The sequence below is a fragment of the Meles meles genome, chromosome 6, assembly GCF_922984935.1.
Source record: "Meles meles chromosome 6, mMelMel3.1 paternal haplotype, whole genome shotgun sequence".
Taxonomy (NCBI): Eukaryota; Metazoa; Chordata; class Mammalia; order Carnivora; family Mustelidae; genus Meles; species Meles meles.
The window spans coordinates 2,352,989-2,366,300 of NC_060071.1; the positions used below are offsets into that span (position 1 = coordinate 2,352,989).

At 60.9% G+C, this 13,312-nt stretch overlaps 1 protein-coding gene across 1 annotated transcript in view; it reads left to right on the forward strand.

The window, feature by feature from the left end:
- Positions 1–13,312, forward strand: part of LOC123944518 (cell migration inducing hyaluronidase 1) — a 124,735-nt gene that overhangs the window by 79,179 nt on the left and 32,244 nt on the right. Inside the window, exons 10-13 of the mRNA XM_046009684.1 lie at positions 2,119–2,251; positions 3,030–3,221; positions 10,338–10,513; positions 12,181–12,390. Of these exons, the coding sequence (XP_045865640.1) occupies positions 2,119–2,251; positions 3,030–3,221; positions 10,338–10,513; positions 12,181–12,390 (711 nt within the window). The remainder of the gene's footprint in view (positions 1–2,118; positions 2,252–3,029; positions 3,222–10,337; positions 10,514–12,180; positions 12,391–13,312) is intronic.

Here is a 13,312-nt window from a genome sequence, read left to right on the forward strand (position 1 = left end):
GGACGAGCTCACGTAGATACAAAATGCAAAATAGTGGAGGGCACGACGGCTCTCCCGCTCCATCATCTGAGACCCTCCGAGGGACCCGACCCCATCATCTAGGACCCCCGGGTGGCCCCTCACGGAAGTGCCTTCCATGACAACATTTTGCTGAGCTTGGTGGCCCCTTATTGATTCACAACTCTCAACTCCAGAATGGGATCTTGGCTTTTTCTTGGCTAAACAAAGGCACAGGGGAGCGGTCAAGGGTTAGGGTGCAATGGTCACGGTGGCCCTTTCTCGAAGCTTCCGTCCCTGCACTCCCATGACCCTGAGGTGACCGCAGCCCTAAACCTCGCCGCCCTCACCCCTGTCCTGGCGGCGGACCTCAGTCAGGTGACTCAATTTCCTCTTCGGCAACAACAATGCACATCGGGGATTGTCACGGTTTCCCTGTGGGATTATTTCGTGGTTGTCATACAACAATATATGAAGGGCCCGTGATGATTTTTAATATTTTATGATTATTGTCATAATCATACTGTTATTTTGTAACACCTTTTTGCTCCTCTTATCGCAAAGTGAGGTCATTCCTCAGGTTTAGGAAAAGGAAGGGGAGGAGCACGCAGAGTTGAATAGATGCCCCCCCCGAAAGTGTGGGACACTGTGCCTTGGAAAAGGTCCGGTTCCATTCCCTGGTGTTTTCAGGCTCAGTTCTCCGTGTTTTGGGGTCTCCTGCAGAAGGACGCACTCTGGCCTCCACGGAAAACAGTGGGACCTCAGAGGAGCCGAGCTAGATACTCCAACGACCTTGACCTTGAGCTGGCTTCTAAAAACCTCTGAGCCTTCACTTTTTCCCAAGGGCGGGTCCGTAACTCCCGCTTCTCCCAGGGTGCTGGAGGTGACCCGAGATGATGGGGGTGAGCTCGACTCTTGCAGGAAAGGGCTGGGTTTTCGAGATGCCGGAGCTCCCTGCCCTAGAGCTCTTCTTTGAAGCCAAAGACAACAGATACCTGCTGTGTTCGATCTAATGTTTCCTGAAAAGCTCCCCCCCTCCGCCCTCTTTTTTAATAGGTTGACTCTACTTTGCCTCCCTATTTCCCGGCCCGGGTCCCTTTGGTCTCTGTGCCAGAGAGGACAACAGCTGCAGCTTGGTTCTAAATTGCTTGTGTCTGATGACAGCCGCGGGCTTGCTGCAGACACACCCGGGCTCTGGGATGAGCCCCAGCTGGCAGGGAGCGTGACCTCCTCGGAGCCCGCGCCCTAAACTCTCTACCTGGCCTTGGGGCTGCTCACCCGTCGGCCCCATCCCGGAGACCCCAGTCCGTGCTGAGCCCCGGGCTGGAAGCGGGGATCAGGGAGACGGGCGGAAATCAAACCTTTGCCCTCCCCAGAGCTCAGGATCCCGGGGGAGGAGACAGACATTGAACGGAGGACGTTGGGCTGCGTGCCGGGCCGCCGCAGTGGGGAGGTGTACCCGCTCTGCGGTCGGCTGAGTCTGGATTCAAATCTTGGCTCTGCCTCCGATTGGCTCGTTTGACCCTGGGCTAGTGACTCACCCACGGAAGGCTGGTTCCCTTATCTGTAGAGCCGGCGACCTCACTGTTGCTGTGAAGAGGGAATGAGATCATATGCCGAGCACTTTAGCCCTATCACTGCAAGGACAAGGACGGTTCTCAAACTGGACTGCCCTCGGGAACCACTTGAGCCACTTCTAAAAGTTCCGATCCCCAGCCACACGTGGACACACCAGATCTGAGCCCCGGGGGATGGGGCCTGGGCATGAGTGTTTTTAAGGGCCCCCCACACCTGTTGATTGAACAGAGGGGTCCTCAATCAGCGGCAGGGGTGGGCGATGGGAGTCCCAGCAAATCAGTGGTCTGCGTACAGACCACCCCGGGATCCCAGCGAGGCATGTCTCCACCGTGTGCCTTCACACTGTCTTCCTTAGAACAAAACTGTTTTCTTAGCACAAAAGCGAGGCCCGGTCATTTCACGATCATCCTGGGCCCGAGGAAACAACTTCGGCAGCAGGGACAGTTTTAGACTTGCGAGTGGATGTTTATGCCATTAATCATCGCCTTCCTCCTTTACGCACATGAAAATGATTTTGCTCTGTAATTCCCGTGCCGTTTCCAGGCCACGACGGCGGATGGCGTTAACCTCACCACCGAGGTCGTCTACAAAAAAGGACAGGATTATAGGTTCGTGTGCTACGACCACGGCCAAGCCTGCCAGACCTACCGCGTGCGGTTCCTGTGCGGGAAGCCTGGTGAGTGCCCGCTTGCCGGGGACACACACACAGCTGAGTGCGGCTCGTTCCTTGAGCTGGCCGTTGGGGGTTGGCTGCGGCTGGGTCAGCTGTCCCGGGACATCTCGGTGACACGGCGCTTCTGCCAAGCTCGCCGTGGACAGCCCTTCTGCGCCCCGGGAGCCGTGGGACGGTCCTCAGAGTTGTCAGGAGCCGGCCAGGCTCCACCTGCCCGTATGCCTTTCAGGAAGGGGCAGGGCCCAGCCCAAGAAGCTGAGGGTGCCGTGGCCCAGGGCTGGCTTCTTGCAGCCCTTCCCTGCAGAGTCGTGAGCCTGTGGCCTCTGGGTGCTGTTATTTTAAACGTGGCTGGGGAGGTGCTTGTTAGGCGGGATGGGAAATGGCCGGGTTGTTCTCAGAGGCACTTGGCCCTCCCCAGAAGGTGGTCATTAGGGATGAGCGCTCTCGGGGGGAGGGCTTACGGCTCCCGTAAATAATAGGGGAGAGGAGCTGTATTTGTTTTACATCTTGAGCAGAATGGGTGTGGTGGGCTGCCACGTTCCACTCTGACTAAGGAGTTGCTGGAAAATTCCCCTGCCCGGGGCTAATGAATGGCTCTTTTCTGCTATGGTTTTGTTGACTTCAAAAACCTGCACCAAGACTGGGATGGGCTGAGCCTGGTGATTTGGGTTTGGATAAGCAAACCTGGCATTTATCTAGGGAGGGGAAGGGAAGAGGCGTGGGGTCAAACGTTGGCCGAGAACGCAGCGTTCGACCTCACCCCTCCTGTCTGGGCTTTCAGTGAGGCCCAAACTCACCGTCATCATCGACACCAACGTGAACAGCACCGTCCTGACCCTGGAGGACGATGTCCGGTCGTGGAAGCCGGGAGACACGCTGGTCGTCGCCAGCACTGACTACTCCATGTACCAGGCAGAGGAGTTCCAGGTGCTGCCCTGCAAAGCCTGTGCCCCCAACCAGGTCCGAGTGGCAGGTGAGACTTCCGCAAAGCCCGCCCTGGGAAATCACAACAGGTCCGTATCCGTCAGCTATCGCCACAATAACGCTACGTAACAAAACAGACCTCAAACCCTCGTGCAAGCACGTACTTCTCACTCCTACACCTGCTGCTGGTCCGGGGTCCAGCGTCTCTAGACGGAGCTTGGCTCCGGGCGGGCAGCTGGGTTCTGGTGAGTCTGTGGGACTCTCGCTCTTCCCAAGGCATATTCTTCCCGTGGGGGGGTTGGAAAGCTCCAGAGAACAGGACGCAGGGCCTGGGCTGAGGACTGGCTCTCACACCCACATTCCACCCTGCAAAGCAAAGAATGTGCTTAAGCTCCACAAGCACGGGGCGGGTCGGGCGATTTGTCCCGTCAAGGTTGAGGGAAGGGAGTGACTCTTGTTAGACACAAGGTTGAGGGAAGGGAGTGACTCTTGTTAGACGATCATGCGAGCGACTGGGAAATTTTAAATCTCTTCTTTCTGCAGCTTTGGCGCCTTTTTCTCCTCATTGTCGACTTAGTGGTACTGCAATGTACATTATGCGAGTTTCCTGGAATCTCAGATGGTTAGGATTAAAAGTGTAGTCCCGGTCCGTGTTTATTAGTGGAGAGAGTTATGTCCCAGGAGGGCTCTTAGGTTATAAGCATGGAATCCAACTTGACTATCGTAAGCAAAAGAGAAATTTGTCGGGCGTGCTGCTGGTCTTCAAGAAGGGATGTACCCCGCTGCACGAGGACGGGGGCAGGGCTGCTTCGGGAGTCAGGGTAGTGGGAGCGAGTGGGCCGTGTCTTCAGGGCATCGCAGTCCTGAAGGTCCCCGGGACATAGTGCTCACGGCACCTTCCAGGGAGATCGGGCCCACTTGGGCTAGGGGCTCACATGGCCCCCTCTGGCAGCACCCATATTGAGTGGAGAAAGGGGTCCCTCCCCCAAGGCAAATTGGGGAAGAAAAGGCCGGAAGAAAGGAGACTCCATCCCAGGCATCATAACCACCAGCCAGTACAGGACCATGGCCCCTGGAGAAGGTCTAGGATTGAGGGAAGGGGGAGGAACGTGGGCGGAGATGTATCCAAATTACCTGTCGTTTTGGAAATAAAACTACAGAAAGTCAAACAGTCTTTTCTGCGGGTGGGGATGTGCTTAGGAAGGAATCTGGGGGACAAAGGTTTAAAAACCCGGGCAATGATGGTAGAGCCCAATCCGCTTGTCTCACTCTCGGGGGCCCTGGAGCCGCCCCCTGCAGTCTGCAGCTGTGGTCCCGGAGGGCTGACCCCGCGAAGGGACGGCCGTGGGTGTCCCGGGGCCGACGGGTTTGCTGCGTGTGGCTGGACTCACGGCCGTGCTTGACACGCTGACAGAATCTGCCTTTTTAAACTGTCATTTGCCCGAACCCCTGCCTTCCTTGGAAGAGGTTTGGGGATATTTTACAATAAAGACAAGTCCAATTAAATCTTCATCCAGGAGAGAAAAAGGGAAAGATACGCGCGGGTGTAACATATTCTGGTGTGAGAAGAATCATCCAACAAAAGGGGGGGGGGTTGAAGTTAGGAAAAGCTACTGAAATAGACCATAAAACTGTCTCCGAGCTTCCTGGCAGCGAGAGAAAGAAACATCACAGATTCCTTACTGGTGTCCGGTGAAAAGGAGGAGAACAGAGACGCAGCTTCCCCGAGGCCCTGGGCTACAGAGAGCCTGGGCTCAGGTCCGCGTGCGCAGTGGCGAGAACAGCCTCCGCAAGCTTTCCCTACAAAGATGCTTGGTACCAGCTGCAGCTGGACTGGGGCACGCGGTTGGTCTCATTTCCTGAAGACATTTTGGGGAAGGCGCCTTCCTTCTTTCTCGCCCTCTTTCCCTCCCTCCCTCCCCTCCAGCCCTTTCTCTGTAGCGTACAGGATGGGAGTTGCCAGCCACGTGACCTCAGACAAATACTTAACCTCCCGTACCTCAGCTTCCCCATCTGTAAAACGGACACAGCGATCATAGATCATGACCGCTTCCTGGGGTTGTGAGGATGGGCGGGTTGAGCCCTTCAGGGTGAGGACCTTCGACAGCGCCCGTATGCAGTAAGCGCTCCGTAAATGTCAGCGGCTGTCAGCGGCAGGTTCTGCGGTCAGGGAGCAGCTGAGCTTGAGGGCGGACAGGGACGGTGCCGGGAGTGTCCATTCCGTAGTAAAGACCCTTGTAGAGGGAGAAGGGCAAATGGCGTGCGTTGTTCTCAGCAGCCCCGGGCTGAGGTCAGTCACTGGTCCTGTCCCGAGTGTCCTGATGCCTCCAGGCGTGGAGGCGGGAGGCTCTGTGAGCGCAGGTGTCCCCGCGTGTCCCTCCGCCCCTGGGCTGGGCATGCCCTGCTCCTTTCCCGAGGACACACAGGGCGGTGGGAGGGAGAGCATCGTTCGTTCAACACAGGAGATGCCTATGGGGCAGGCGATGGGCCAGACAAATGTGTCCTCTGCCCTTGGGAGCTCATCAGGGGGCAGGTGGCCTGGACCGCCGCAGGGGGACAGCACAGTGCAGGTTGCTGTGCGGGGGACCCATGCAGTGTCCCAGCCATGGAGGAGGACCAGAGCAGCGGGACGAGGGGCAGAGGGGCCGCGGGGGGCTAGGGGCAGGGGACACGGCTTCCCGCCAGCTGCACCAGCCTGTGGCACTCTCTCTGGTGGGAAAGCCTCCCCGCACCCAATTACAAGAGGGCGCCCACAGAAGCTCGCGCCCCGTGAGGGTCAGAGCCATGGCCCTCCCTGTGCAACTCCTGTGTCCCCAGGGCCTGGTTCACGTGCACAGCCCTCCCGGGGCATCAGTGTCCTCCTGGACGCTCGGCAGGAGTGGCCCTGAGACGGTGTGAGCCGATGCCAGTGTGGGGGTTCTGGGGCGGCCCGCATGGTCACTGGTGGGGTCGTCGCAGGGGCATCAGGAGGGGTGGAAGGCGCCCCGGGTCTGCCCAGCCCGGCCCACATCTGCACCCCTGTGCCGGGCACCCCGAGGCCTGGGGGGCCAGGTTTCCCCTCCACAGCTCCTGAGAGCCGAGTGGCCCTGAGAGCGAGGGACCAGGCTCTGTCAGGGCTGCTCCTCACCCAGCGGCGTGGCCGGGCAGCGGACGCAGGAGAGTGGCCTCACTTGGTGGCCCACTCACAGGCCCAGCTGCCCCCCGCCCCCCCCGAGCCTTCCGAGGGCTGGACGGACCGTGGAACGGGGCCACTCCGGGCCCTGGCGTGGGGGGAGGAGAGAGGTGAAGGCTCGGGACCCCCCTCGGCCCCTCCACGCTCCGTCGGAGCAGCAGCCCGCGTCTGTGTCTCCCGCAGCCCCACACCCCTCCCTGGCCCCCACCCCTGACGCGGGGCTCGGAGTGGACGGTCCCCTTCGCGCCGAGGCTCCAAGGTGTGACCTAAAACAGCGCCCCCTGGTGGGCAGCGCCAGGAAAGCCCCAGCTGGGGGGGGGGGTGTGATATTTGTGCGTCAGTCTGGGGAGGCCCACGTGTCTCCCTTTCAGCCCCAAGCCCGGCTCCCGGAGCCCCGTCTCTTCCGAAGCTGTGCCCCCCCCCCCCCCAGCAGCGGCATCTTGGGGCCCCCCAGGCTGGTGGCAGAGCGGGACACGCCTTCCCGGATAGTCCCTCCTCATGGCCCCCAGGACGGACAGGAAACGGGCCTCCGCGCCTGTGCAGGGATTTCTGGCAGCAAACAGATGCGAACCACCAAGTCACGAAAGTGTGCATCATCTCAAAACTTGCTGGAGCGCCGTTCTCCGCAGGGTGACTGTCCTCAGCCCCCGCCTCGCGCAACCAGAAACCTCCCCTCCCCCTGCGTTAGCTCTCACGCTCCCCCTCTCCCTGGCCCAGCACACGCGCCTTGGTAATACCGCGGATAACCTGCTCCCCCGTACGGCCACTCTCTGTTTCCCGTGACTGCCAACTGCCTTACAAGACCGTCTCCTCGCTCCTCGTGGTCCCCTGACAACGTGGCAGCCCGTTTCTGCGGGACGCGGAGGAGCACACTCAGGTGCAGGGACATCAGCCGTCCAGGACGGTCACCAGCCACATGAAGCTGTTCAGATTTAACTAAAACCTGAGTTTGGCAGTCTACACCTCTCTCCTCCTGGCCCTCTTCCGAGTGGCCCGTGGCTGTAGGTGGCCGGCGGCCAGCATCCTGCACGGCATGCCGTAGAGCGTCTCCAGCACCTCAGCCGTCCTAGGAGGGCGAGCTGGTGTAGACCAGGCAAGTCTCTATGTGGCCGACTGGAGCCAGGACTCAAACTCCGAGCTCCCCAGCTCCCATGCTCCCTGTCCGACTCCGTGCTCTGCGGGGTCTCCACTCAGACGACCGGCCCGTGCCGGGAACCTGGGAGCTGTGTGGCTGAGACAGCCTCTCTGGGACCCTCTGGCCTGAGCCCGCCCCATGCCAGCGGCCTTCCTGGATTATTTAGGACAATCTGGGGGTCTTCCCTGTTTGGCCCTCGTGTACTACCAGAGCTGCGGGAAGAAGGGAGTGGGGGAGAGCAGGGCATGTGGCTCCCCCCGGGCAGCCGTCTGGGGGACGGTGTCGTATGAACGCGGCAGCAGGACCGATCGCCCTGCTTGGGGTTTTGTGAAGATCCTCTGCGGGCTGCACAGTGCAGGGAGGAGGCAGCGGGAACACACCAGGCACGCAGCTCTCGGCTGCTCGGTCCCGCACACTCGTCTCATGGGAGCCCGGTGGACACAGTCCCTCTGCCTCCCGCTCCCCGCACGGAGCAGCCTGGAGGTGTGAGGCAGTGGGGGGAGCCCTGGGCTCCCGTCTCCTCCGAGGACAGCACCGGTGGCCGCTGCACGGGCTATTAGGGCCACACCCATCCCTGCCACGTGCCAGGAGCTGTTCGAAGCTCATTCCAAGGGTTGACTCAGTCCACAAGCATAGCTTCGTTCGAGACACACTCTAGCAACAGCTCGATTTTACAGGAGAGCCCGAGCTTTGGGGAGCGTCAGTGACGTGTGCGGGGACTCGCAGCAATCATCTGAGTCAGGATCCAGAGCCACGGTCCTCTGCAGCCTCCCCCGCCTCCCCTGTGTTCAAGAGGACCGGGGATCCCGGGGGAGGGCCTCTGGTCAGCATTCTGCCCATTCCCCACAGTTTAAGGTAGCACCGACCCCCAAAATGTGCACGTCATGAGGGGCGGCTGGACGTGGGGGGATGTGTGCTGGAAGGGAGGCTGGTGCCCTGGTCCCTGGAGCAGGATCTGGAAGGACAAAGCCATCTGCTGCCCAGGCCAGGTGGACACGGCCGGCCCAGCCGGAGGGCAGCTAGGCAGGCGCGCGGAGATGCGAAGTAGCAAAGCCACGTTCGGGAAGGCCTGGGCGCTCTGCTCAGGCTGCTGCAGATGTGGGCGCAGGAGCCATGACCCAGATGTGGGCATGGGAGCCATGACCCAGAAGCCCGCAGAGCCCGGGGTTTGCCCTGCGTCCTGCAGGATGGGAGACAGGATCTGAGCCCCTCAGGGCTCCTCTCCTGTCGGTGGCCAGCAGCACTGAGCCTGCGCTCTCTGCACCAAATCTTCCCTCCTGTGCTCAAGCCTCGGGGGCCGCCCCTGCAGGAAATGTGCTCCATTCTGGCCGTCCCAGAACCCGGCTCCTCGGGGACCCGGCCCTCACGCTGGCTGGTTCCTGGGCAGCTCTGAGCGGCCTCTGGGCACTGGTCAGCTGGTCAGCCCTCCTTCTGCACCCCGGGAACAGTGGGAGGTGGGTTGTTGAGTTGAGGAGCCTTTGAAGCTTTTCCGGGTGCTGCCTGCTGTCCGTGGGGATGTCCACTTGTGAGGAAATGTCTGCATCCAGCAAACTCAGAGGCACAAGGCCGGGCAGGCCAGCGGTTTTGTGATCAAGCTCTGTGCGTCTGTGGCTGGACATAGGGCATTTGAACACAGTGAACAGGGAGTCTCCTTCCTCACCAGCGATCGGATGCTGTTCCGGGCGCAGTTTCCTGTCTGCGCTGCCCCCCTGCCCGGCCAGGTCTCTCAGAGCCCCACGCAAAGCTCTTTGTGCAAGAGCCTCTAGTCCCCGCCGCCCACCTGGAGGCCCCCGGCTCTGGCACGACAGTGATGCGCACAGAGCGGGGGCGGGGGGGTGGGAGACCAACCCGGGGTAGAGGGAGGGGCTCCCACACAGGCAGCCAGAGGGGACCCGGCTTCCGGACCTCGAAACCGTGAAGCCACGAGGCTCGGCGGCCTGAGCCAGCAGCCCCAGCGGGTGAGGAAGCAGCAGGCTGCAGAGCGAACTTGTTCCAATGCTCCCCTGGTCAGTGTCGGCACGTGGGCTGAACCGGAGTCTCCGCGGCCCCCCAGGTGGTGAGCCCCATGTAGAGGCAGGCCACGGTCTCCCTAGTCCATGAAAGAGTCTGGGCTGGTGTGGGAGCAGATTGGGGACCAGGAGGCAGTCCCAAATCTCCCAGCTCCTGCGCCGTGGGGGGAGGGGGACGGGGCTGGAGGGGAGTCAGATGGTTTGCGCCAACAGAGGGAGTGGGGCAAGTCCGGGTCCCTTGTTCAGGGACGCGAGCAGCACAAGGGGGACTGGCATTAGCTAAAAGGGCCGCTGAGTTGGGCAGAAGGGTCTTTCAGTAATTTTTTAAGCATAGGACATCTGGATGAGTCTGGAGGCAGAACATAAGGAACGCGTGTGAGGGAGAAGAGAAGTTATGGGCGTCCTGGGCCCTAAGACTCCGGGAAGGCATGGGGCTGGGGTCGGGGCACAGGGAGAGCACCTGTCCTCGGGGCTGGCTCTCCAGGGCACACCGGTGTTCCGGTCCGGGGAAGGAGCGAGAACGGGGGCCGCCCACGGCTTCTGCTTGTCCTGCGACCGCACAGCAGGGAGTCTGGGAAGCATGGCTCTCCTGGGGAGCATACGTCGAGCTCAAACACAGGCGGCCCCGGGACCAGCAAGCAGAAGGGGGGACCGATACTGGGGGACAAAGAGCCTTTCCGCGGGGGCTTCAGGCGTAAGCCGCAGGGCTGTGAATCCCGGCCCTTCTTTGGGAATTGCACTTCCCTGGGCTTCTTTCTTCCATGAAGCGGACCCAGGGGAGCCCAGGGACCACGGTGCACGTGCGGACACACGCGCGGCCGCCGACTTCCCACCCCCTTTCCGCCCCAGGGAAACCGCTGTACCTGCACATCGGGGAGGAGATAGACGGTGTGGACATGCGGGCTGAGGTCGGGCTCCTGAGCCGGAACATCGTGGTGCGGGGGGAGATGGAGGACAGGTGCTACCCTTACAGCAGCCACGTCTGTGACTTCTTCGATTTCGACACCTTCGGGGGCCACATCAAGGTATAGGGCCCCGGTCGGGGAGGGGAGGGGAGCAGGAGCCAGGACCAAGCGCAGGGACTTTCTGGAAGGCACGTCCCACCGCCCAGTGTGCTGTTCTAGCGGTCGACTCCTGGCCGGAAGACAGGAGGGGGCCAGCTTGGGGCTGGCCGTGCACTCCCCGCTCACACGGCACCTGGGCTCCCTCTCTCCACGGTTCCGGCCACGTCCCTGCCCCGCTCCCTTGTCCAATGCTTCACCCCAGTCCTCTCCCAGAAGAGCCGGCATTTCACTCACACAAGTCGCGCTTACAACGGACCCATGAAAACCCAGACGTGAGCGCAGGCAGGGAGATGAGCAGGATGTGGGAGCGCTGCGTGCACCCGTGAGCCTGCCAGCGAGGCGGAGGCAAGGACGGGCGCCGCACGGCGCGGTCCTGCAGGACAAGGGGGCTCCGGGCATCCTGGTGTTGGCTCATGGGGGAGTCCTGCCCGCATCCCTACCGAACGCGCCGTGTCCCGGCATACGGAACATCACGACGCCCCAGCGCTCTTCGTGCTGCCGTTGCTTTCCATGACGTCGAATCGCAGCCGATAGGCGACGGGAGTCTCGGAGCTCCGTGCGGACGGTGCTCTTGAAGCCGCAGCCTTGTGCTGTCAGGACAAGACTTCCCGGTGCTCTGACTGAAGAAGAAGCGCTCAGCAGGGCTCCCCAGTCACCAGGGCCTCCCGAAGCCCTCGCTCATGCTCCTGGTCAGGCTCTGGGAGTCGGGGGCCAGGGCCGTGCGGAGACCCGGCAGACCGGAGCCCATGTCCCATTCCGAGAGCAATCCCTGAGCCCATGTCCCATTCCGAGAGCAATCCCTGAGCCCATGTCCCATTCCGAGAGCAATCCCTGAGCCCATGTCCCATTCCGAGAGCAATCCCTGAGCCCATGTCCCATTCCGAGAGCAATCCCTGAGCCCATGTCCCATTCCGAGAGCAATCCCTGAGCCCATGTCCCATTCCGAGAGCAATCCCTGAGCCGTCGGCGCCCCCCTTCCCGCTTTGCCCCCAGGAGTCCTCGGGATGTCCTTTCCTGAGCGGCATTCCGCTCGACGCCTGCTCTGGGGAGGACGGCTAGCGTGTCCTCAAGATCCTCCTACTTTTGGAGCAGCAGACTGAGCCCCGCTTCAGACAGCAGTCGTTTCCAGACTGTGCTTTTACAGTGGGTTCCTGGAGTAGAGACACCCACGGCTCGTCCGCACCCCTGGGGTCCTGGGAGGATTCCCGGCTCAACGTTCCCATCTTCCAGCAGGAGGGCCCACAGCCCTCAGCCAGAGCACAGACTCCTTCTGCCCCTGGATTCCCATCCTCCTGGGGCCGGCTTTATGCCAGCCTCACCCCGGCTTATCTCAGGGTTCCCCTTCCTCGTGACACTCAGACACTTCGGAGGGAGGGCAGGAGTGGAGGCCAGCCCCGGCTGTTCCAAGCAGTTCACCGCCTCATAACATCTGTGTGTTATCCAAAGGCCCTTGGCACCCAGGCAGTGAGAGGGCCAGGGGCCCTAACCCGTCCACACACCGTATGTCAGATTCGCTGCAGGGCTGAGGCAGGGATTCGTGAGACACCGGGCATGTTCGGGACACGGCCGCGGTGAGGGGCTCGGGGACACCTCTCTGGCCCTTCTGACCCTCGCCTCCCCTCCTGCAGTTTGCACTGGGCTTTAAGGCGGCACACCTGGAGGGCGTGGAGCTGAGGCACATGGGGCAGCAGCTGCTGGGGCAGTACCCCATCCACTTCCACCTGGCAGGCGACGTGGATGAGAAGGGAGGCTACGACCCACCCACATACGTCCGTGAGCTCTCCATCCACCACACGTTCTCTCGCTGCGTCACGGTGCACGGCTCCAACGGCCTGTTGGTAAGCCCCCGGCCCTCCCCCGTCCACGTGTCCCTCCCCGCTCTTCTCGTCCCCTTCCTCCAGTGCTTCACACCGGGTGGGCGTCTGGATCGGGACGTTTAGTCTGGGGCCACCGGCGGTTGAACCATCCTTGGCCTGGAGTTCAGAAGGCTGTCAGTTGAGAGCAAGCGTCCTCTGAAGCGGACCCTGCTGTGGGGCATGGCTTTGTCAGCCAGGCGGCCTGTGCGCCAGAAGCCTGTCTAGCTGTGCACAGCTGGTTCTTAGTCAAAGGAACTAACTTACGGGGTTTCTGGGTGGCTCCATCGGTTAAGCATCTGACTCCTGATCTCAGCTCAGGTACAATTTCAGGGTCGTGCGATTGAGCCCCGTATTGGGCTCTGTGCTCAGCGGGGAGCCTGCTGGAGAGTCTCTCCCCCACCACCGCTCCCGCTCACTTCCCTCCTTTGCGGTCTCTCACTCATACTCTCCCTCTCTCTAAAAAAAATAAATACATGAACGAAACTCATATCCTGTAGAAACTTTAGAAACCGGACGTTGTAAGTGGAAGGATCCAGACTGTGTTTTGTTTGGCTTAGGAAGAAATACTCAATGATCTTTACTTTACTTACTAAACTGATAATTTTACACCAAACCAGCCTTTCTTTAAATGTACATCCTCTACGAACTCAGAGCCAGATGTCGCAGATGGGCCTGCGCGCGGAGCCCAGCGACGGACTGTTGTCTCTGCCTGCAGTGGTGTTTGAAGAAACATCTGAATTAGGTCCCGTCATCTAAAAATTAAGTGATTTCCCGTAGAACTCTGGATTCTTGGCTTCTCTGTGAAAGTGGTCCGAGGTGGCGGGTCAGACCACACAGATGTGGGGCACAGGGGCCGGAGGCGTGTGTCCTCCCCTTCTTCAAAGGCCACTGAGAGGAGAGGGGA